This window comes from Zosterops lateralis (assembly GCF_965231275.1).
Source record: "Zosterops lateralis genome assembly, chromosome: 8".
Classification (NCBI taxonomy): Eukaryota; Metazoa; Chordata; class Aves; order Passeriformes; family Zosteropidae; genus Zosterops; species Zosterops lateralis.
The window spans coordinates 29464257-29489503 of record NC_139768.1 but is presented as its reverse complement, the minus strand read 5'-3'; the positions used below and the strand labels follow the sequence as shown (position 1 = coordinate 29489503).

General features: G+C 40.9%; 1 protein-coding gene across 4 annotated transcripts in view; it reads left to right on the top strand.

Annotated features, from left to right (window-relative positions):
* Positions 1–25247, top strand: part of RTKN2 (rhotekin 2) — a 53650-nt gene that overhangs the window by 2508 nt on the left and 25895 nt on the right. For 3 of the 4 annotated variants that reach the window (XM_083866138.1, XM_083866137.1, XM_083866135.1), the window contains exons 2-3: positions 19842–20023; positions 21816–21874. In XM_083866138.1, the coding sequence (XP_083722264.1) occupies positions 19881–20023; positions 21816–21874 (202 nt within the window). In that variant the 5' untranslated portion in view covers positions 19842–19880. Of the gene's footprint in view, positions 1–16755; positions 16768–19841; positions 20024–21815; positions 21875–25247 lie in introns of those variants that run through there. The other variant, XM_083866136.1, reaches the window with a different exon arrangement.

The following is a 25247-nucleotide window of genomic DNA, read 5'->3' as shown; positions in this document are numbered from 1 at the left end:
CTGAGGCTTCATGCACATTTAGAAGAAGTGACACCCACCTGCCATCTCCAGCTGACAGTAATGGGAGCCCTCTGTAATGGTCTTAAGGAACAGGAAATGTTGATGACTTTGAAGGAGCCCATTGTTCTGCAGCCTAAGCTACATGGTTTGGGCCACTTAGATCTGAAATCGGGCAACTATTTAGCCCCAGCAATTCTTCTTTCAAGATTTCTCAGGGTTTACTTGCACTCCAAGTATTTGTTTTGCTGGATTAGGATCCAGCTCCTCATGTCTTCAGTTTTCAATTCGTGATGCTGCCATTTGGATGTCCAGTTCATTATCTTAGCATTTGGATGCTGTAGTAGTTTAGCACAGATGTAAAGCTGAAGATAGACTTTAGCTTTATTTATTCTATTGCATAGTAAAATCTGTTTATCTTAAAATAAAATCTGTTTTACCCTTTTCTCCCCAAATCCTATCTCCCAGTTAACAAATAAAATTCAGGAAATGTAAAACTACTGCAGATACAAACAGACTCTCTTTAACATACCAGTAACATTTTATAGCAGAGAATGTGCATCAGCCATTATATTTCTGAGCTTTAGCCTCTGTGATTTAAATCTGGAGTGGGTAGACTCTACCCCTGTCACTTACACAAAGCCCAAATTGACACAGCCATAGTGCAGGACTGAAATTCTGCCAACTGCTGGGGAGGCGTTTTCCAGTTTATTTGTATACATCTCTCTCTTTCAAGATCTTTTTAAACACTTTGCAGTATAATTTCCAGAAGGATAGAAGTTAGTTAAATGAAAACAGCATGTACCAACCTGTCTGGTGCTGTAAGGAAGGAGGAATATTCATAGTATTCAGCCTTTTTTCAGGTAGTAGTCTGTATCTGTTGTAAAGGGTCCCATCTGACCTTAAAATAGGTTAAAGCTTCTTTAAAGCTGATGATTCCATTTTATTGAAGGTAGATAGAAAAGGGAGTACTATAAGACTGGTTTTCTTTTTAAGTGTTACTGAACTTGTTTATCTTCTGATATTTTATTTTTCTTATTCTATATGATGATCATAGGTGAGTCAGTTTTGTTTTCACTTGCCCTTCAGGCTCTCAATGCTGACATGTTTGTGGGAGCCTTTTTAATGTGGTGTAGAACTGGATTCACTATGATCACTTTGGCTACATTCAGCAGCTCTGATTTCCTTGTTTGTGTACTGGTTTGCTTTGAAAAGGTGTGTCAGAAATTTCTGTCTCTCCCCTTCACGCCCACGCTCCCCACACAGGTCTCCAGGCATGATCTAGCCAGTTTAGAGGAGACATGAATTTGCATGGAGGTACTGTTGGGGAAGTTTGCCTGGACTATATATGGTTATATAAAAACACACAGCTGCACATCCGTTACCACTGCATACAGATGGGATTGGGAGTTTGGCTCCGGCTCGTTCCCCTCATTCTGTAAAGCTGTGCCCGAAATAGGTATTCCTATTCATCTCAGTTAATTTGTATGCTGTGCTTTCCTTGGTGTTTGAGTGTGAACCACAGATGCACATAACTTGAGCAGCTGAAACTTACCTGCATTTAATACTTGCCATCTTCCTGTTTATTGAAAGGAAGTAAGAACTGAATAGTAAAATCTAAGGAAAGACCTTAGAAACTTGAAAGGAGTATTTGAGTGACTTACGTGGCAGTGGTGTCTTAGATGAGGATTCATATTACCTTTGCATGCAGATATATTCAGGAATCATCAAAGATACAACAATGTTCATTTTGCTGCCACTGGCACTCATACCCACACAGTAGGAAAGAGGCTTTTGGTGGTGCATTTTAGCATACTGATTGAATAGCACTCTGCTTGCAGGGAGGATGAACAGGAAAGAGGAGAACATGAATGTGTGTGTTGAGTTTGTGACTGTTTGGTGCTGGTTAGTTGTTGCCTTCTTCTCCTTTTGAGGGGGACTTCAATCTGATGTCAGTCTTCCATCTTTTGAAATCCTACAGAAAGTCAAGTCTGTGTTTTCAAATGAGTTGTCACAGCATCAAGAGAGGCACCATGCTGCAAGACTGCCTTTGGTCCTGCAGCAGCTTATCCTGCCTGGTTTGCAGTCAGCTTCCAGCCTTCCTGCAGGCTCTCCAAACTCATAATCCTCCCAAGAGTAAACCCCTGGCTGGAGCTGACTTCAGAAAGTTGTTAAGCTTTCCTCTTCTCCACCCATACTGTTGCATGCTCTTATGGGAAAATGAAGTGTTCTCTTATGGGTTGATTTGCACCATTTAGTCCATACTCGGTGAGAGTTCTCAGGTATGAGATAGCTGTATTTTCCAAAAGACAGGAGAAGACAGGCTGTGGGGAAGAGTGTCAACAGTAGATATGGCTGGAACTTCAGCTATTTTGATTTTTCTTCCAAAAGAGTGACTTCAATTCGTTAGGAGGATAAAGAAATTATAACTAACACCTCTTGAGAGGAAAAGCTGGGGGGACTTACCTTCCAGCCAAGTGACTCTGCTGTGCTTATTTTAAAAGGGAAGAGGTGCATACCAAGTTTCCAGTGCCTCTTCTTCAGAGATTGAAAGTCTAAGCTCTGAGTTGTAACATTCACAAGAATAAACTGGAGCCTTTTAACAAAGCCATTTCGCTCCTGCTCCTCATGTGAGCAGCAGCACCTCTGTCTACAGCACTATCAGGTCTGGTACTCCAGGACAGGTAACAGCACCTGGAGAGGGCCAGGACATCACTGGTGGCAGCAAGGAGCAAACCTAGCATGGCTCTCTGAAGAGAATGTTTTATATGGCTGCAACAAACTGGCCTGGTGTAAGACATCTCCCTGCAGCACACGAGTTTCTGTTCAGGATTAATTGTGGGATTAGCTACCAGGTTGCTGTTCCCAGATCTCTTTCAAAATGAGATGTAATCTGCAGGAGAAAGAGGCCATTTCTTTTTGAAAGAAGCTGCTCCACTCAGAAAAGGAGACTGAAAAATGGCAAAAAAAACATGTCAATATCTTTAAAGAAAGATTTCTCCCTATGGCAAAGTCTTTCCCTCATTGGGACTTACAAAAATATAGACATTTTCTCCAAAGCAAATAAAAGCAGAAAGCCTGCCATCAAAGCAGAATTTCGAGCTATTTCATTCAGATAGCATTCTTTCTGCAATGGGCACCACATGGTAGGGAACATTGCTTTTACAAGTTCATATCACCTGCCTTCCACGTTTGAGGAACTATGTGCAAAATAAACCATGCTGATATCCCAACTGGAAAAAGTGCCCCAAATGGCCAAAAACCCTGAGAATTGCCACCTATATCTAATTAGCAGACTCTATGCCTACTCCTATGTGCTTGGGTGTTAAAAGTTCTTAATTCACATAGAAAGAGACATAAAAAGAACCGTGTTAAGGTGTGGTGACAAATTCAGTGCTCTGCAATATTTCAGCATGTTGAAGATAAGCTCCAAGCCCTGTAGGAAGCAGTGGAGTCGGGCTTCCCCTTTCTGCTGCATCCCTGGCATCTGTGCCAGGACTCCAAGGGTTCAGCTGAAAGGCAAAAAAGTCTCATGGCCCAAGAAGTAAAAGGTCATCTAAAGGTCAAAGATGACAAATCCAAAGGTCACCTGGGGATCAAAAGTCCCAATAGGGAAATGTAAATGTAGATGTCACAAGTCAAAGTCATGCAGAAGTCAAAGGTTACCAAAGTCCTGGTGCTAAATGTGGTTACAGAGGTCAAAGGTCACAAGAAAAAAGAAGTATCACTGTTAGCAAGGGGTCAAAGGTAACAAAAAGCCAAAGGTCATTGAAACAGTTAAAGATCATCCAGAGCTCAAAGGTCATTTGGAGCCAAAAGTTTAGCACACAGATACCAAATGAGAGACAATAGGTTTGTTTTCTTCAATCCAGTTCTTAAAAACCCCTCCTCGAACTTCGGGGCACAGTTCATCAGGAGCTTCCTCAGGCCCTCAGGCACCATGATATCCTGAGCATCATACCTCATCCAAGACAGCCAGGGATTAGGAAACATTCCTGCCTCTCAGCTCTGTGCCACACCCTGGAGAGGAAAGTCCAGCCACCTTTGGAGCTGCCCTCCTCCAAAGGGCACTCAGGAAACCCAAGGAAGCCCTCGAGTCACCCTCCTGTCTGCTCCTGCTCATGTTGGAAGCTGGTGGCCCTCGGTGGCATGTGCTACACGAGGATGCCCAACAACAGCAGCAGCTGGGCAGATGCTGTCTGAGATTACTCCAAAGCTCTTCCACTTTTTGTCAGAAATTACTAGAGATTGTTTCATGGAGGATGATTCTGTAGCTTTAAGATCAAAATACATTGCAGATGTATTTATATTATATTATTTATATTATTTTAATATATATATAATTACTATTATAAAAGCTAAGATAATTTGGGGTGGAGCACTTTCTTACATGGCTGATAGTAAAGCCCAAGTAATGGAAGAAAAGAATCCACAGCTCATCTCATTTCAGTTTTAGTTTATTTAAAAATGTTGCTTGTTCCCAAATTCTGGCCAGATAATGCTATCACAGTCTGAAGTGGATTTGGGATCAACAGGAAGTGACAGCACAAGCAAAGAAGTTTCCACACAACATCTGGCCATACAAACAAATCAATTCAATTGCACAAAGCCCACAGTTCTTCCGTCACTGGCCTTTCTGGAAATTAAAATATCAATATGAACGATGATAGATTTTTGCAAAATGACGTGTCCACTGAAGTTTCAATTAGCATAACTATTGTCAAGTGTTGGTTGGAATGAAGCATTGGAAAGATAGAACTTCAGAAGATGTTTATGGTCCTTTCAACTCAAATTCAATTTCATTTCAAATTTCAATTCAATTTCAAATGTCCTTTAGGCATTTTCTGTATTCAGATAAGAATTTTTAAATCATGAAGAAAATACCATTACATTTCCTATGTAGTATCCATACTAATATGACTTAGAATGATATGATTTAATTTTCGTAAAATCTCAAATTCATGTCAGTTCCTATAGCCAGGGACTTGAATGCCACTGAGAATTTGCCATGTTGCTTCTGGTTCCTAGTGGCATGGGCTGCTTGGTCTTTGCTGTCATGTATCAACAATCTTAACATATGATTTTTAAGGACCACTACATTTGGGGCACTTTTCTACATATGATAATGCAATAACTCAGAAGGAACACAAAGGAAAAGTATACTGAAAAACATCCAGACTGTGAAGCATACAGTACACAGCAGTTCTTTCAAAAGGAGGAAAACCAATACAAAACAAGAGGAAGGGGATAAAACGTCAGTTTGGGCAATAAAAGGTACTTGATTCTCTGTTTACTATTGTACAGTGGTAATAAATTCAAACCAACAGGGAAACCTTAACTGGGATTCAGAAGAATACTGACAAAACTTAGTAGAATGCTACAAACTTTTCTGCAGCTTGAATGTAGTCATTTCTATTCCCCGAGAAAACTTGGCTCTGCAGCTTTTCACATTGATGTCATATATTAAATTATTCCATATATCAAATTCCTTTCTGCTCAGGGTACCTGCATCCCACATATCACACAGGGGCACAGAAGACAGTTCAGACTTGTGTCTGTAATGTCATCTGAAAGTATATATGATTTCATTGGATGCTTAGGGACAATACCATTCCTTCACATTCTTTCCTCTTTTTCCTGATATTCATGTGAGCAGTACATGTAAAGATCTGGGGATCACCTATTGCTGTTCTGGAGAATGACTGAGCAGGCTGGAGGCTTCTGCTGGGCAGGACTCTGAATGGGGGGATGAATGAGGCTTTCAAAGTTATTGGAAAGGGGCTCACTTAAGCCAACAGGCTTCCTAATTGATAAGGAGAAGACATGATCTACAAGAAAGGGAGAAACTCAGAAGAAAAGTGCAGAGCACTCATTAGTTCCTACATGGTAGTGAGATGAAAGCCATGAAAGCCTGGTTTTCTCCAGTATTTTAGCTTTGCTGGTAATGTGCAGTTTTCAGATTGCAGCCAAGCAATGCTTGAACTGGGCAGAAAAGATGATATGGCTGCACAGCTGTTCTGAAGTCCTTTGTCTCTTCTGCAGCAGGCTGCTTGTTGAAAGCACAGAAATCTGTTAGATGGGGTGAAATTCACCTGAGCATGAAGGCAAAGCCTTGTTTGTCTCTTGTTGCAGCCCTGCTCTTCTCTAACTGGTACTCACTATGGAAGTGTTAGGCTGTGTCTTGCTGCAGAAATGGGCCTCTATTTACATCTGGTATTCTGTGCCAAATGACCGTGTTAAAGCAATCTCTTGTGTAGTGCAAACAGAGGTAAGTTTGTTGTTCTTCGAGGGACAATTTTACTTTTTTTGTTATAATGAATGCTACCCTTTGCAATTGCTAAATTTGCAGTGTTCAGAGCAAGGTGGACTGTCTCTAATACCACTTTGAAGGCCCTGCCTGTGAACAGGTGAGAAGGTTCTGTCAAATGGTTTCATGTACAAAGCAGATTCTTCTCAAAAAAAGGCTCTGAACTCAATGACATGTTCTTATTCACAGGGGCTAAAAAGTGCAATGAACTAAAGATATGTATGCAGGTAGCAAACAAATAAACAAACTGTGCTCTAGATAACTTAACAGGTATGTATCCTTGGAAAAATTGAATAAATAAAAGGCACAGTCCTTGGGAAATACTGTGCTCCTGCCACATGTCCAGTGAAATGTAGATACACTTACAATTTGAAAGATAGGTAAGAGTCAGTATGTAAAAAGATTCCTTAAAACAGATGTTTTCACATATACACCTCTCTCTCATGCAGTAGGTCTTGAAGGCTGTGTGACCAGACACTTCCAGCTCCATCTGAGGCCGGGGACTGAAAAAACATGTGTTCACCACAGGAAAAAAAAATGTATTGTGCCATGGTGTTTTCTATCTTTTCTTCAAATTTCTTGCCCCCAGATGGCTGCTAACTTTATATAACTTGCAGCCAAAAATCCTCCCACAAGGAGCAGGAGCAGAGCCCAAACTGATCTCATCCAAATGGGGCTTGGTTCCATCTCCAAACTGATTCATGCCTATATTAAACTCAGGTGAGCCTTCCCAGCATGCAAAATTCCCCATGCAGCTTCTCTCCAAGGATTACATGAAAGCTGCAATGCTACCCGGGCTTAGAGCCCTCTGCCCATCCTCTCTTGAAACATTTTATCCCAGACTCAGGCTATTTGGTTAGATCAGTAAATTTAGCTTAGAAGTGCCCAGAGGTGAAACAATTTGTAACAAGAGAATGATTCATTCCTTACAAAAATCTGATCCCTCAGAGGCATAGCCTGGAGAAGCTTCTTTGCCATGGATGACTTTCTAGCCAGCTCTTGAGATGACTCCCAGTAAAGTACACTTGGTGGCATGTAAACCATTATGGTGCCAAGTGTTTATGAAACTTATTACCTCTAAAATTGTCAGAGAAGTTCTCTACCAACCTAGCGATGTCATGCCATAAGACAATTTGAAATCAATGCCTAAAAAGTTGTGTGACTAGGGTGGTAATGAGAAAAACCTGTTCACATTAGTAATGTGTGTACTGTCTGCATGCAAGCTGCCAATGAAGTTCTGGGTGCTTCACTGCCTGGTTGTGCCAACTGGATGCTTAAATCCATTCAGCAAGTGTGTGTGCTTGTCTGTTGAGCAGGCAGATGTAGCATAGCAACACACGTGTGTGAAAGAGCCTCTCACAAAAGTGTGAGAGAGCTGTACTTCTGGACACTTTAAGCAACACGAAGGGCAGATGAGGAGCAACAGCCCACTTGTGACTTTCAAAGCTCCCTCCTGGGCTGCTGTTTTAAAGATGGAAGTTAATACACTTCTGAAGGGGACTGTATGAGAGCAGGGGTAATGTTAAAAAAATTAAGACTCTGTTGTGAGTGTCCACACTATGAAATAAATTAAGAAAAAATGGTCTTCATGTTAGGTAGTGGCTTGCTTCTGCTGGTGTTTTCTCTCACAAAATATAATGTGAGAGAAAAAAATACCTGTGTAAGCAGGGTGACTTAGTGTTGTAGAGATTGTTGATGGACAGGGAAGACATTCCTGATCACTGAAGGAATAAAAGAAAGCAAAGATTTTAACTTGTTGGTTAAAACAGCCTTAGTGCACAAACACTGTTAGCAAAAACGTATTTGGGGATTATCTTGAACAGGTGTCCCTCTGTATCAGACTTGAATAACTTCCCCTCCAGGTCTGCATTAGCTTCTTAAAGAACCTGTTATAAAAAATGTACTCGCTGTTTGTTGTTTTTTTCTCTAAACATCCTGATTGCTTTTTGATGACACTGTACAAACACACGGTTAGAATCAAGTGCTAGAAATAGCTTCCTAGAACTCAAATTGATTTTTAGATAAGAAAGTAAACATGTGCATGTGTGCAAGGCATGCATGCATCCAGGCAGAACTAGTTATTTTTATTCTTCTAGATGAAATTGTCTGTAAAAACATGAGGTGCTATTTATTGTTACCATAATTTTAATTTAAAATGCTAACAGTGACATGAAGTGTTGTCTCAGCTCATTGAACAGGCTGTGAAATGGTTTGAAGGATGATAAAAATGTCTGAAAAACCAACCTCAGGTAAAATGCAGTTACTCATGCTTGCTACTCAACTCCCAATTTTTCATAATGATGAGTAAAAATGGGTCATCTTGTTAGGCAAAAAATATTATCATTCGGAAGAAATGTTTCCATCTCATATTGAGGAGAACACATGCACAGCCCAGTTTCATCCTCTCCCCATGGTCTGACTTTGAGGGGAAGTGGAATAGGGGAAGAAAATAGCTGGACTGGTTTCCTTCAGTTCAGCTGTGGTAAGCTTGAAAAGAAGATGTGCTGCCTATCACCTCAGCCATGGGGTGACTGCAGGGTCCTCTGCAGCAAACTTCTCCCCTTGAATCCTTCCAGCCTATAAAAATGATATCTTAGTCACTCCTACATGTGAATGGACAATTTTGATCCAACACCGCAGTGATTCCACAAAAAACCATCACCAGTTTAAAAGATGTAGTCTGAGTCTGGGCTTATTCCCCAGCCTTACAACAATTCCCTGCTGGGGTCCCAGTGTTGGCTGTGATGTGACAAACACTTCTTGTTGCATTATGGCTCTTTTGAGGTTTCGAGGAGGCAAGTTATTTCACAGTGGTATTGCACTCTGAGGGGCAGAGGGAGAGACTGGATTTAGGGAGAAGTTTGGTGGAGGTAGAGCAAATAGGGATGCTGAGAATAGAAAAATTATCTGGCAGTTCTAAAAACTTAAATCCTTTTATCTCTATGGATGAATTTCTCTAATCTAAGCACTTGAGTGGATGAACTGTTCAATATTTTTTCAGTATCTATTTCTGTAAGAAACGGGACATAATTTGCAAGCCAGATTTTCCTTAAGGACCAGAGGCTTAAAACCTCTGATTTCCAACCAGAAATGGTTATTATGTTGCACATATCAATAAATATATTGATAGTAATGAGATGATTTTTTTTTTTTACTGTGCTATTTTCATGAAAAAACATTTACCTTAATCCTTCTTGCTTTGGCTCACTCTTTCTTGGCCTGATCTGTATGACAAATGCCCATTTATACAGCTGGAACCCAACTCAGGGCTTGGAAAAATGCAGAAAAACGACAGCTTTGTGACAAGGCAGGAAAAACAAAGGAGCTGCAGATGGTCATAGCCCCAAGTGTGACTGAGAAAGCTATTGAGACAAACTAATCTTGTACCAATGAGAAACATTTCTTAGGGAAAGATGAGAGTTGGCAGTACAGTATAGATCCCTATCCATGCTCCTTTGAATATCCTCCCTGAGACTGGATCAAAACAATCCAAATAGTGTGTGGAATGCAAAGAAATTAATTTACCCTGGGCTGTTGTGCCTCAGTTATTGGCACAGCTGACACCTCAAGATGTGTGGTGGTAAGGACGAGTCACTATTTCCTCATCAATGCTGCAGTGCAGGGGGAACTTGGGTGCAGGTGGCTGCACAGAGGGCAGCTAATGTTTGTTGGTCTCCAGAGCACATTGCTTTGCCATTTTTCTCTCTCTAGATACCTATGCCTATGTATATATTCCAGTACTTGGAAAAATTAGACCAAACGACAAGCTCGCTTCAGATGGAAATTGTTTCCAAGTTGTCTTAGTTTGAAAAGACAGGAGTCTGTAAAGGAAGGCAAAAGCCTCCTGTGAAGTGGGAAAGGTAAACCCCCTCCCTCCCTCCAAATTACCACAATTTCAAAATAAAAAAAAAACAGCTCTCAGGCAAAGGTATGGGAATGGGAATAATAGTTATTTACTAGAAAAAACTAAAATAGAAAAAAAAAAGAACAACAAATGTAATTAGTACAAACAAAACTACTGATACAGTCAGAAAACCTGACACCCTGAGGAGTCAGGGTGTTGGTAAAAGTCCAGTTAAATGGTGGCTGTGCCTCCTGCAGTGGCAGATGAAATGCTGCTGAAGCAGAGATCCTGTAGAAGGGTATAGTTCTCTGTGAAGGTCTGGTGATAGAGTAGATAGGCCTGGTCCTCCTCTGGGAATCCAGCAGGGAAGAAGCTGCTTCTCTGGGAATCTAGCGAAGATGGCTGCTCCTCTAGGAATCCAGTGAAGAAAAACTGGGCCGATGGCTTAGACCAAGCTTATTTTATGCAAGTAGAAATGCTTGGTTCCTCCTTCTGGGTGGAGCATCTCACAATGGGATGATGTACCTTATCAGTCATGCAGTGAGTCACTTAATGGCCCATTAGCAGGAGACATCTCCCCGGAGAGAGACATTGTTCTTGGAAGAGATAAGATAACTGCCCCCCACCTCCAACAGATGGCAAATAGAATACATTCTTATCTCACAAATCCAGGACACAAGTATTGTATTCTGCAGAGATATTGATATCTATATTGTCTGGGAAAAACAAAGAGACCATCTGCAAATACTCAGCCTAGATCTACCTTCAGGAAAAAAAAATATGCCAATCCCAAGAGCTAACTGGAGAATTGCTCCTTTGACCTGGGTGACTGCTATCAGAAATGGGCTTATTTATTACTTACTTACTTACTTATTGCGGCAATAGGTGGAAGTCCACTGTCTATCAAAAGGAAGATGATTTTCTGACATTATTTTCTCATATGGGAGTTTACCTTTATATTTGTGATAATTCTCAGTGCACTTATTCTCCATTTCAGAATCCAGAATCTCCATTCAGAAAAGAGGCAATCCATTAAATGATCCAATGACTTCTCTCTTGCCTGTACAAGATCAGTTGATATCGAAACATATCCTAACAGGGCTAACCCTGAAACCAGAACACAGAGTGCCCAGTGAGATTCTCCCAGGACACAAACTGGTGACTTCACCAGCACACTGCCTAGCAAGCATTTGGATGCAGCTGTCTCAGATGGATATTTTATACACCAAATGCCACCTGCAGTAAATGCCCAAGAAATCAAACCAGACTCTGTAACCAACAGAGGAATCTGGTAAAAGGCATGATAAGGAAGTGACTGCAGAATCCCCAGGAAACCCTCCTTGTATGGAACATCCCTGTAATATGGAACTGAAAGGACCTCTCTGGGTTTTAACAGTGTTATTTTTGTGTGACCATTTCTTTGTATGTATAAATGTCCCCTATTAGCAATGGATCCAAGCAGTCACTTTCAACCACCTTTGATTTTGAAAGGAATTAAAGATAACCTCATTCCTTCAACTGCTGTAAAGATAGAAAGTGGAATGGAAAAGACAGACCCCATAAATTTCTAAACTTAGGGAAAAGCTGCAGAACTTATGCTTTGCTAGACATTGTGTGTCCACATTGTGTTCTCAGCTGGAGAAAGGCTTCTAGTGAAGCTGTCAGTCACCTGTGAGGATCCTCGTCCAACAGGATACTTCTGATTGGGTTAGTTTTGTACCTGTGTGGGAACCACCTGTGAATTGGCTTCAAAACCAACTCCCCTGGCCTCCCAAGCAGAAGCAGAAGAATGTGACTGGTATACTTTGGTTTAGTCACTCATCAACTGTCTTGGGCATGGGCAACTTTAAGATGTAGAGGATGATCAAACTGCAGTTTAAAGTCATGAAATGTTTAATTTGATTGTTAAGGTTTTCAGGTTTGATATCAGGAACTGTTTTCCAAATTTATATGGGGATGGATTTTATGTAACTTAGTATTTCGGTTATAAAATTTATTTTGAGTGGATTTATCTCATATGGCTATTCAAAAAGGCTACATTAATTTAATCTGAAGGCATTTCAATATAGGATTGACATCAGGAATACTGTGAGGAGTCAGTTTCTGGCCTCTTATCTAGAAAAAGGAAAAATAATTCCTTTCTCGACTTTCTCAACCGTCTACAGTTTCTTTTAGAAATTCTACAGGAACATGCAATGATCAACAAAATAGTTCATTGAAGCACCCTGGCATCAATATTTAGTTGATGGCATCATACAGAGATGTGATCCCAGTGCCATTAGGAGCAGTATGGCAATTGAAGGAGAACTGCAGAACATTAAAAAAATTGAGCAAGAAGATGAACAAGGTCTCAGGGTAAAATTAATCTGGCAACACCTGAAATAGTAAGAGTTTATTCTAAGCTGTTCTGGCCTCTCAGTCTAATTATTGCAGAAAATAAAGGTGAGGCATCCTAGCTGACTTAGGCACCTGCATGTTACAAGGTGACATCTTCAATGACTGGCTCCATGACTACCTTAGAGAAGATAACTACTTCACACTGCTCAGTTAGCTATAAAGAGACTATAAAGTTTTCTCTTGTCATAACTTTCATCATGATAGGGCTAGGCTTTAGCTCACTGTCAGACAGATGATTAATTTTCACCTTATCCAATCAAAACTGAACCTGAAGCACATTACAGTAAGGTAGTTACCCATATTTAATTTGTTTTGTAGGACTACATGTTGCCCTTCTGCCCAGCTAAGAGAATGGAAACACTTTCAACTGACCTCAGCAGGCTGAAATGAAGAAATGAGTTACTGAGGCTCCAGTAAGTGGTCAGGTAAACACCCTAAATTCCAGAGTCTCTGCCCATTTCACCGCTCTATAGTGGTCATATCCCATAGCAAGCAAAGCCAGTGGCAATCAATGGGAACAGTTTGCTCTTCAGTTTAAAATTAAATAAGTAGTCAGTTATAAAAAGCCTTTGCAAATTCTTTCCCACGTGTCCAGTACAAATCTTCATGGATTTCCATTTAGGATAAATCTGAAGAGGAATTGAATGCATTTCTACTGGCACACTCTGATGATATTCAAGGAGTAGGTGTAACAAGCTGTGGGAACTAAGAAATTAAGAAAAATACTGCAGTGCTGTCAAGAGTAGGTGTAGACATTTTGTACCTGCTAAACCAAAATGATGGGCCTAACATTTACAATAATATGCTGATCTAACACTTGAACAGAACTGTGATTTAGATAGACAGTGATCTTTACTCTGCCATCCAGTTTCCCTAATACTAGAAGGAAGCCAAATGCTTTGCAATGCAAATCAAGTGGCAAATAAAAGGATAGTGTGATTCATCTGAAGAAAATGTTTCACTTTAGAAACCCCAGAGGCAGGATATAGATCCCCTGTTTAATTTACCCTACCCCCTTCTGACTTCTCTGCGTTAGCAGCAGTGACTGTGCAGGATTTTTCTTGTTTTGTAGGTTGTGCCTTGTGTTTCTGTGCCATTCAGGGGAGGTTTGTCTGGAGAAAAAAACACAGTTACAATGTTTTTGTTGTTGTCTGCTGCATTTACTCTTCAGTTAAGGAGCAAGCAGAATGGTTAGTTACGAGTTAAATCCCAAATCTCTGGCTAATGTAGATGGCATAAAGCCATCTTCATTTCAAGTTAGTTTGTGTGCTGTAACAGCAGCAGGAGAGCTTTGTTGGAGCTAGACATGAAGCGTGGAAAGAACATCTCACCTCATTCTACACCTGTAGAAATGCCTTTTAAAGCCTCAGTCTCATGTTCCCTTAAAGGTAAATATTAGAAGTTTGGTGAAATGTTTAATTTTTTAATTAAGCATCTGACAGATCCACTGAATTATGGCCTGATTTTATAATGAAAAAAACTAACATCTTTAGAAAGTGAATGCAACAGGGGACCAAAGCAGAAGCAGGTGCAAGAATGTGAGAAGCCAGACTTTGCAGAAACACATTCCTACTGTACTGGAAAACTGGACATTTGAACCAGCTGAAGAGCAGGTATGCACTGAGCTTGAGAAGATACTATTCATGTTCCTTAGGGCTGAGTCCTGCACATTTACCTGCCACTGATTTCTTAAGGGCTCCAATTCAAGTCAGCATCAGTAGGAGCGTGTAAGGGCTGCAGGCACAGGCTCTTTATGCTACTAGCAGTCACATTTTGGGACTTTATTAAGACTCAGATTTGCTGAACAGACTGTACTGCAAAATGATGCTAATTAGCATCTAAAATTCTTGGACAACTGCCACAGATTCCTGGGAGCTGTCTACACCACCAGAAAAAATGGCTTTAGAGATGCTGATTGCCTGAAATAATTTGAGGCATAACTTGTCCTTTTGCAGTGATTTTTATTGTATCCATGTAGTCATCCTGGCTTTTGAAAAAAACCTGTTGGTGCATACCTGAGAGCTGTTTCCAGGAGTCTTGAGGGCAGTGCTTCTGCAAAGATTGAACCAGTGGATTTGTTCTAGTTTGTTCATCAACCCAAACTGCGTGGGATGATGCAGGATAGGAAGTGTTTCAGTGTGTCTTTTTCACAGGTTGTATGAATTTTCCATGGTAGTGCACTGTTTGGTGAGTTAGTGAAGGGATTTTGGCAAGGCCGAGTTACAGTAATTAATTCCTTGTTTGTTTACCTGTACAGTAAGGTTGTTATTTCCAGCTGCTCCCACAGTTTACATCAAGCTCATCAAAGAGTTTCAGCCATTCAGTCAAGGCTGTAACCTCACTCAACTTTGGTCAAGCACCAATTCAATGACAATACAGTTCAGTTAACCTGAGATTTTCACCTGTTTGGTTCAGTTCCACTCCGTGACTTGTTACTGTTTCTAGTTCTCTTCTGTAGCCTAGAAAATTACCTGTAGATTTTTGAGGCTCCAATCCCATCCCTGACTGATTCAGGAGAGGCCAGATCCCACTTTAGGAGATATGCCATACTGTAAAGCAAAAGGGCATTCTGATTTGTCATCTCATGTTCTCCCCTCATTTGGTGGATTGCTTTTGCTATATCCAAAATCCTGAACTCTGCAGCAGAGATAGGAGCCCAAGGCTTATTCTGGGTGCATGAAGCACCAGGATTAGGTGGAGACTTTCATTTCAACCTCCCTGAAGCCCACTCTTAGATTTATTGGCTGTCCATATGGAGATCTAAGTATCATACCTTGATTAAGCAAAAGCCTTTTGGCTTCCTGATGGGATTTCTCTACTGAACGAACTGGACCAAGACTTATTTTGGGAAAGTCACAGTACCTAAAGAACAGGAGGGAGTATCTAAACAACAGGAAAAAATATAGCATCCATAAATATATAACCTGGGGTGGTGTTACAAAGCAGAACAACTCAAACTGCCCAGGCAGGTGGAAGACAGAGCCCTTTATTGCAAAACCCGGGCCTTTTAAAGCATTTAGGCCTTTATCAGTTACATTCCAATTAAGCACAACAAATGTAATTCAACCAACCACCATAAACCACAATGTGAGCATGTAATGGTTATATAATTTGTTTTTCTACCTCTGATTCAGCTGAGTCACTTTCCCATAGTCCTTTTGTACTTACCTGAAGTAACAGGCCTGAGCCATGGCTTTACAAGGGTAACAAAGCCCTTAATTTGTAAGGTTTTACCTATACACAATAGGGTAGGGCTTCCCAGCTGTGGCATGTACCCTGCCAGTGGTATGCAGAGGACCTCAGGATGGCATGAAGGTATTTAATGAATATCTGAATGCCTTTCCTTGCCCTAAGAAACATGGCCCAAGACAGACACAGGAACTCCTGAACAGCTGCCTCTGCCAGCTCTGCCTGCAGGTGAGATGAGCACTCCGGAGAGAAGCAGAGCTCCTGTCCTCTGCCTTGCACCAAGAAATACATGCCTTTGGTCCACAAGTTCATGATTTTCCTTCAAGGCCAGCCCACTGTGTTTGTGCTCCAACTGTAAATGTCAGGGATCCAGCCAAACTGCTGAGCACCTATGTGAAATCCTGATGGAGCAATGAGGCTTTAAAAATTTTCCCTTCTAGCTGCATTTTCTTATATTTTAAATAAGCATATGTTAGCCTGGAGACTTCTGTCTTCTGTAGAAAGCTGTTAGCAACACTGTATATCTCACTCATTCCAGCACATTTTACTTCCCACAAATGTTGACAACCCTGTGTGAAGCAATGAGGATCTGTGCTTCTGACCACCGTGTGTCAAGAGAGGAAAGCCAAGAAATCGGGGATGAGGAATGGATGGGAGACACTATTTAGCTCATATGTTTCATCTGCTGAAGACAAACGGAGCTGTAAAACTGGCAGCAGAAGAGAGAGAGATGACTCCCATTCCTCTCCAGTCGATCTAGTGAACAATTAATACACTTTTACTCAGTATATAACACTATACTTTTAACAACACGTGCTACTAGCGCAGCTATTGAAGTACCATCACATTAAGGATGCATAATGAGATGGATGGGCCGCAGGAACTCCAGGACACGGTAACAGTCCCGGCAGCTCTGGGTCAGCAGTGCCTGGGCCCCGTGCCGCCGCCGGGAGCCGCTCCCGGGAGAGCACTCGCTCTCAGAAAGGGGTGCCGCAGGAAAGTAAATCACCGAGGAGGAAAGAAGCCGAGAAAGGTACAGTGCTGGCCTCTATCACTGGCCCTGGCTGTTGTGGGGAGCCGTGAGGGAGTTAGTGCCGCCGTACCGCACCGGGGCCTGCGCGGGTCTCGCTGCCCAGCCCGGCCCTGGGGCGGGGGCGGGGCGGCCGCGGCCGTTGTCGGGGCGGGAGGTTTGAACGCGGCGCCGCCGAGGGGGAGGAGGAGGACGATGAGGAGGCAGCGGCCGGGTGGGCTGGGCGCTGCGGGGCCGGTGAGTGCCGGGGCCGGGAGGGCAGGGCAGGGCCGCGCTCCCCGGTGCCGGGGGCGGTCTGGCGGGGCGGTGTGGCGGGCCGTGCCCGGTGCCGGCCGCCCGGGGGCGGGAGCCGCGCTGTGCCGCGCTCGGCGGGCCGGGGTGGTCGCTCCTCAGGGGCCTGCCGGGGGCTGCTCCCCGCTCTCCTCCCCTCCGCAGGCTCTCCGAGCTGCTCCCTTCACCTCAGTAATCTTTCAGCCACTGGTTTTCCCTTTTAGGAGGGGTTTTTTACACCTCGACTTGGTTAAAAACCCAAATAAGTTGAACGCGGGAGTCTCTGTGAAACTGGCTGCTAATTGCAGCAAACGCTCTTTTCTAGCTCTAGCTACAAAATGTGCCCAAGCTGGTGTCTTGACTTCACAGCCCCTGGTTTAAAAGAGAACCCACTGCCTGGCTACTTGCTTACCTTAAATAGATATACTATACTTATAGGGTTTAGATGTAAACCACTGTGACGGTAAATCAGAAGTGTACCTTGGAATAAGATTCTGAAAGCCTGTGATGAAGTTACTAATTAAATGAAGGAAAATTTCTACCCGTCCTACCCTCAGCAGTATCCATATAATTTTTCTTGCTTGTTGTTATTTTTGTTTGCTTTGTGACTGCATTACCTGTGTAATACTAGAAATACTTGAAATTTCTTATACTAGGTATACTTAGGTGGGGAATACAAAGACACATTTTGGAAGTGTTGCTTAGGTCGTTCCTGAGTGTGGGGCTGAAAATCCCAGCAGCTCTTAAAAATCTGGTCTGGATTGTGCTGCCACTGGTGGGGGAAGGCTGGAGCCACAAGGGAAATGGTGCCTGGGTAGACAGCATATGGCAAAGCAATGCTGTGTCATTCCTCCCAGGCCAGATGGTGTGCCTGTGTTTTTAGACAGAATGGAGGGGGGAAAAGCTGACCAATCTCTTTTGATAGGCACAAAGAACTTCATACATTCCCAAATCAGGCTGCTAAGTCCTTCCTTCAGAGGAGATTTATATGGTGTGGTTATTTAAGATATGGCCCAGCAGCCATATACTGCTAGTCCAGAATATTTTATGTGAACTTGGTTGAGATGTAGTGTGGATTGAATGCTTTGTGTGGTTCTTGAAAGCCCCAATATGGATACATGCAGATGGCCCAAATAGGAGTATTTATTTCCTCCCTGTAGTTCCGTAACAGGTGATAGATGTGAAGAGGAGCTGGGGCAGTGCAGGTGCCTGCTGCCTTAAGAATTGTTAGGGAGAAGTCGGATGTCATTCTTTGGTACTTTGTTCCAGCTGATTTATTAGTTTAGGCTCAGAGAATAAGTAATTATTCCTTAGGAACAGGTGTGGGCCTTGCTTAGGTTTTCATAGCCATGTAAAATTTGACTCAGAAGAAAACAATATGGATGAAAGCTATTTACTATTCTCCTTTTTTTGTTTGTTTGTTTTGTTTTCTGGGATGAGTCCTAAAAAAAAGTGCAAATAAAGACACAGGTTCTGAGAATGCAGAGGTTTTGTTGCCCTGTTTTATCCCCTTCTGGCTGTGGTTGAAACTTTGAAGAGCAAACCTGTGGGGGTTAAAAACAGGATAGTCCATGGTGCCATACAGGATCCCAGGCTTTCATATACAGCTGTAGAGAATACCAGCAGAACTTCTATGGAAAATAGCTCTGATGTGAGCTTTGGGATCTATTTAGCACCAACGACCCATGAACTCATTAATTCCAGAGTAGTTGGAGCACTCTTGTTTAGTAATGAGAAAGAGTCACTCTTCACTGACCTGTAGAGTATTTGCAATGCAGCCCTGCAATACCATGACAACATTCTGTTATTCACTCTGTTCTTCACATGTCAGGAATATTTAGTTTGGCCAGGGATGGCCACATAACAAGGTAATGTGTATCAACCATCAGTGGCATCTAGCAGGCCTTTGGGAGACAGCAAACACTCTGTGCTCCTTCACCTTAGTTATTTTCTGGCCTGGTGTGGGTTGACATCCTTGAAGTTGCAAGTGAGGAATAATGCACAACCATAAATGTTTTCTGTGAAAGCAGGCAGGAGGAAGTTGACTTCCCAGAAGTTTTTATAAAACCTTAAAAGCCCTCACTTCTTCAAAATACAGCACTGGAGAATTCTAGTGACTTGCCAGCCGTGTTTAGTTTACTTCATAGTTTGAATGAAGTGTGCCTGACATTATGACTGTTTAGTCTTGAAGCCATCACAGCTGCTTGACTTTTCAGTTTATGGCCTGATGCAGTTGAGTATAGGGATAAGTCTCCTCTTTTGTGTGGTGTTTTTGTTTGTTTGGGTTTTTTTTGTTGTTTGTTTGTTTCTGCTGTTACCTGAATTTCTTATCAATCATAAGTGAAAAACCGAGATTTTCTTCACTTTTTAAAAAACAGCTAAAGAGGTGATGAGCTTGAGTTTCTTAATTTAAAATATTTCAGGCATTTTCTTCAGTTTAAAGTTTATTTTAGGAGGGTTGTTAATTTATAAGCTTTGTTCAGTTAGCCCTCTCTAGGACCATATGTTACTATTCTATGAATGACACATGGAGGCACATAAATTTTTAGTAACTTTCAGATGGTACAGTGCGTTAATCTCTGTTTGGAATTTGCATGTATAATGGATATAGTAAATCTGTTTTGTCCCATGTTTTACTCACTTGTTCCTGAAGAGAGAACTACCATTTTACATTCAGTAACCATTGCAATAGCTGTGCATAATTAAAACCTAGAGTTCTCTGTCCTGACTGCAGAGGATGTAAAAAATTAAGAATACCCTTAGTTGGTTTTTCATTTAATCCTTTGGGGTTTTTTTTGCACATTTAGGAATGTGACACCCAAGAGAAGCTGAACCTTGAGGTCCGCATGCGAGAGGGGATCTGCCGGCTGCTGGCGCTGAGCACGCAGAGGGAGCAGCAGCTGCGCGCCCTGAAGGACCTGATGGTCTGCAACGCCCGGATCCGCGCCTACAGGGCACTGCTCCAGCGCCCCGGCACGACTGAGGAGCAGTGAGTAACAGCCCCAATCCACAGCCAGCAGGAGGAAACAGCCATTTGCTTACATGAATTTTTAGCAGTCTGTCTAGGAATGTGGATTTAAATCCTTCCTTATCTCTTGAACATAAATTACTGCTGCTTTATAAAATAATTCCATTATCTTCTTTTTGCTTTAGAAAATTAAATACAAGTCGTATTTTCCTGGGTAGATTTTTATTTTTGACGTGAAACTCTAATTTAGTATTAAGTAACACAATGGACATATTTTCATGATTACCCTTAGCATACCTAGCCAAGGTATGATGAGACAAAAGGTACCTAGCCAAGTCTGATGAGACAAAACAAAGCTACCCAAGTCAGAATACAGCTATTAGTATTTTTCATGCTTTCTATTGTTATCGAGGGTCCTTTAATAATGGCCCCATCATGGTTAATTGGTACCCTCTGCTGGCTACTTGTGTTAACTACAGCGAAGTGATGAATGCAACACTCAATGGGAAGAAAAGTGGCTGAAAATATTGTCACTTTCTAACTCCTGAAGGAGCTAAAGTATGTGTGTTTTATTTGAAAAATCTTACAAATTTTTGGTCTAAATGGGATTTGTTTGGGGTGCAATGTTGAGAATCGTGGCGCAGAGACACTATTGCTCCAGGTTAGTAATTTAATGAAACATTATGTTGCAGTTTAGCAAAGAAATTCTTTGAGTACATGCTTGGCTCCAGTTAATTTTATCTGTAGGAGGAGTTCCACTACTTTTTGGTTAGAAATGTTGCCTTATAGGAGAAATGTGTTGGAGGAAATAGCAGCATTTTCTGTCTAGTATTCTGAAGCTGATTTTGAAAACGAGCACATAATATGTGTGATATTCTGTAATTATTGCATTTGTATTGCTTTCTCTTAATAAAATAAGGAATTTTGTAGTGATTAATCTTTTATTTATGTCTTTAGTGATGGAATAATTATAAGTGTGTATATGTGCTGATTTACTCAGCTCCTTGTCCTTGATGTCAGTGAGCACAGAATGGTGGTGGCCCATGTCCAGAACAGGGCAGGGATATTTGGCCATGTATCTGAACAGTTGTATTGTGTTCTTGATTTGTCACTGCCTTGCATTGCTTGGATTTGTGTCTTCAGGGCCCTTGAGATGTCCCTGGAGGTCATTAGAAGAGATGCATGCTACAGTTATTTCTCTCTCATTTAATTTCTGTCTTTGGTCCATAGTACATTTGGAGTTCTTTTCTTTTGATATTTGCTTGACTGGAATTTGTTTAAGGCTTAATTGTGGCAGAGAGAGAAAATTCTAAGGTTTTCTAGGGTCTGTCATCTGCGAGTTCTGAAGATATTCTAACTACTTCTGGAAGTCATGATAGGGGTAGCAGCTAGAAATTTTAATTTCATTAATAGAGGAGGAGGCAGTTCTTTAAACAATAATAGAACTAATCAATTAGGTTGCATCCTCATTGATGTGTACAGAAGGGGAAAATTGATAATGTGTTTGATCCTGTTGCTGCTGGAAAGGACAAGGAAGATGAATCTACGTGTTTTTTAATATTCAGGTTACATATGCTTGGAGTAAAGTCTTCTAGGGAATTTAAAAAAATGGGGGTATTGCTTCCTTCCAGATTATGCTCAAGAAATTAATGACTCGTATCTTAAACCAGAGAACCAAAATTAACCTTAAAGAAAAGCATTTGAAATGAGCTATAATATGAAAATCCTGACTTCTTAGTGTTTAAAGAGTTGAATTTTAGATATCTAACTGCACAGGTCTCAAATATCTTTTTTCTTTTCTTCTTTTTTGGAGGTCTTCAGAAAGTGGGACAAAAGACCAGATGGCATGCAGAGCAAAGGTTGCTATATCAGGTAAGAGGCCAGGTAGTCACTTAATTACAGAAGCTAATTAGCTGGATAGTGTCTTGTAATACAAACTACACAAAAAAGGTTGTATTTTTAAAGTGTGGATGTGGTTCAGAGGCATCAGTCCTCTAATGCTGCAAGGGGACTTGTGCTTAAGTTACACATGGGCTTTTGAAGAGGCTACCTTCTATTTCCATTTTACTCACAGGATGTTCCACAGAGGGAAATATTTCTTTTCTGTTTGCCACTAAACACTGAATGCATTTCAAAGCTAAACAAGTGTGAGTGTGCTGGAAACTTTTTTCTCACCCAGAACGGCAGACTTTGAAGCGATAGTACAGGGCATGTCTAACAAATTGAGAGCAGAATTAGAACTAGTATGCAAATGTTATTTAGGCAATGCAGATAACATTGCTGCAGCAAAGGTATAGTGATATGGCTTCAATGCAGGCTAGTAGGGGGTTTAACAACCATTCCTAGTGGGCTGTTTTCTAGCCTATTCTCAAACTTCAGCACTGTGGATTTATTGTTTTGTTTGCCTGTGACAATAGTGGATGTTACTACATTCAGCAGTGCTGTGGCTGTTCTGCCAGCTTTGCTAACAGATCTGTTTGTGCTCCCTGACCTGCTTCATTAAGAATAAAATAGTGTAGAACAGCCCACTACAGAAACTGTTTCAGGTAATTCTACATATTTTGATGTATCTTTAAGCAAGGTAACTTCTAGTAGAAGAAGAGTGATGAGCACATGGTTTAATAATGCTTTTTGCCAGCACAGCTGTTTGCAGAATGTGTATCTGTCTTTCTTCCTTATGGTAGTTGGATGAAAGCATCTGTTTGCCTGTCTGTGCTGTGGTTGCACCTTTTTTCAAATTTGGAGAGCTATCTGCAGTGAAGACTTCAGGGTCATATAATACACATCTGCTATCTTTAGAAAATCAGAATTTTTGAAGAACTCTGTTTTTAATATGAAAACTTGCCCCGGATATGAAAGATTTAGCTTGTTTCTTTTGATGGGATAAGACCATGGAAGGGCGAAATACACCACTTTGTATTTGGTGCTGTCTGTTAATGATTCTGCCTTGTTACCAACACAGTGGCTCTCAAAACTGGAGGTTTTGTCCTCTGAAGTGTGGCCCAGATGGAGGTGAGGAGGAGGAAGCAGCAGCTGCCTGTCTGTGCAGTCCAGCCTGGGCGTGCTGGGTGCTGCCGTGCCTCACCCTTCTTCAGACACTTGTGTCAGGAAGCCTGGCCAGGTCCAGTTTACAGCAGGAAAGCTAAATGTTGGTTTTGGCCTCTGCTGATTTATTCTTTCTATAGGTTACCTGTTATTACCCCCTGATTTTCCACCCTCAGTAGTTCATCCACTTATAATTTTATTAGCATGCCATACAGTTAGTATATGCCAGAGGATGATTACCAAATAAATAGGGCAGTCGTGACCAACTGCAGAAGTTCTGGAAGAGCTATGCAGGACTACTGAGGAATGTGCTCCTAAAGAAAGCAACCATGTCAGATACTGTGTGGGAAGTAAATTCCTTAATCCACAGTTTTTCACACTTCTGTAATTTTTACTTATCCCCCATATTTTTGAATAAATTATGTAATTTATGTTATTGTACCAATTGATTTTTTTTGTCAGAAGACAATACATCAAATATTGATCAAAAAGCATAATCATAATTTAAAGTAATTTTAAAAAGGACTCATTTGGTTTAAATTTGATTAATTGTAGTATTTGAATGTATCCAGTTTCCATCCACAGATTTACAGTTAATGGTAACTGAAATTAAGGTGTGTGAAAATTGATCTTTGTTTTTGATAAATGACAGTTCTTTCAGTCCAAGGATGAATTGAAAGCTGATTTACAAGTATGTTAAACTTGTTCCAGGATTGATTGTCTATACCATGGTGCTCTTCTGACCAAGGTGTAAATTTTTCAGCTAGCGTGATATTGAAAGTGGCAGACAGAAGTAATCTTTAATCTAGTCCTCTAATTGCTAACAAGGTCTATTGAACCCATTAAAATTGTCATTCAGTTTGCTATGATCAAAGATAGAAAAAGCTTTTATTTGTAACTGTTTTCACATATGAATGTAGATTTGAGACCTTTGTATTTTAGGGAAGAAAAGTTCTGTGCTTTGTCTCTGACAAAGATGAATATATATATATATATATCTTTTAAAAGTTTGAGGGAGACTTCTGTAATGATTTGAATGAAACTATTTCTCTTTACGTAAACCACCCTATTTTTAGCAATGCTTGCTATGCAAATGCTTCTTTAGAAGTGAAAGGCAGTTTCAGAACATGGTGATGTGTTGATTTTTAGGAAGTTAGAAGTCTAAAGCTGTACTCTGGCAGTTCACTTGAAAGTCCATTCATTTTCATGAACACTTAAAAATAGATGAATTTGAAAGTTTCAACATTAAAATAGCTTTTATAATAAGATGTCTCATAATAAAAATTGACGGAAATTTGATTTTTCATTTAACTGCCGAGACAGAATGACTATATGTGATTTCACTTAAATCAACAAGTTCGGTGGGTAAACCCCTGTAGGGATACATGACAATCTAGTGCCAAAATTCTGGCACCATTTGGCACCTTAGCATAATGAATGTAGATTTTTCCATCAGCGTCATATGAAGACAACACTGGAGTAAAAAATGCATCTTTATAACAATATTGAAGATTTTTGTCACAAGACAACTGAGCTCATGCTGTTCACTGCTGCCATCATGTGTCACTTCATATATTGCATATACTTTTAAACAGCGCCCTTGTGCTTCAGAAACCAGGTTTGGATTCATAAAGCCCTCACAACATTTGTCTTTTAACAGGGGACTAATAAAAAACATTATGTCTTAACCTGAGTCCTCAAAGCTGGAGGAAAATGTCACTTAGTACTATGTTGAGTTAAGTAGATAAATTGGAAAATTTAATGAAGGAAATACTTTCCTAATATTAAAACAACAGGCATGATTTAAAATAATGGTTTTGTAATTGCCTCTCTACTATGGTTCTGAAGTAGAAGGATACTTTAGGGTTAAGAGAAAAAAGATTTCTAAACTCTTTTTATGCTGACTAAAACAATTCTCACTGGGAATGTGATTACAAGTGGTATTTTCTCTGTGGTTAGCAAAACAAGGCTGAAGTGTTTGCAGTATAAGTATCCCAGTCTTTACATTAAAACAGGGAGGTTTTCCTCTTGCATTGGGTTTTCAGCACAAAGCAAGCAGGACTTTGGTTTACATCTATGCCTAATAATAGGCTCAGAGAATACCTCTCAGGACTATGTTACACAGCTTCTCTGAAATGTTATTTCATGTGCTTTCAAATGAGATTTAAAATATTCTTTATTCTAGCATAATTTCTAAACA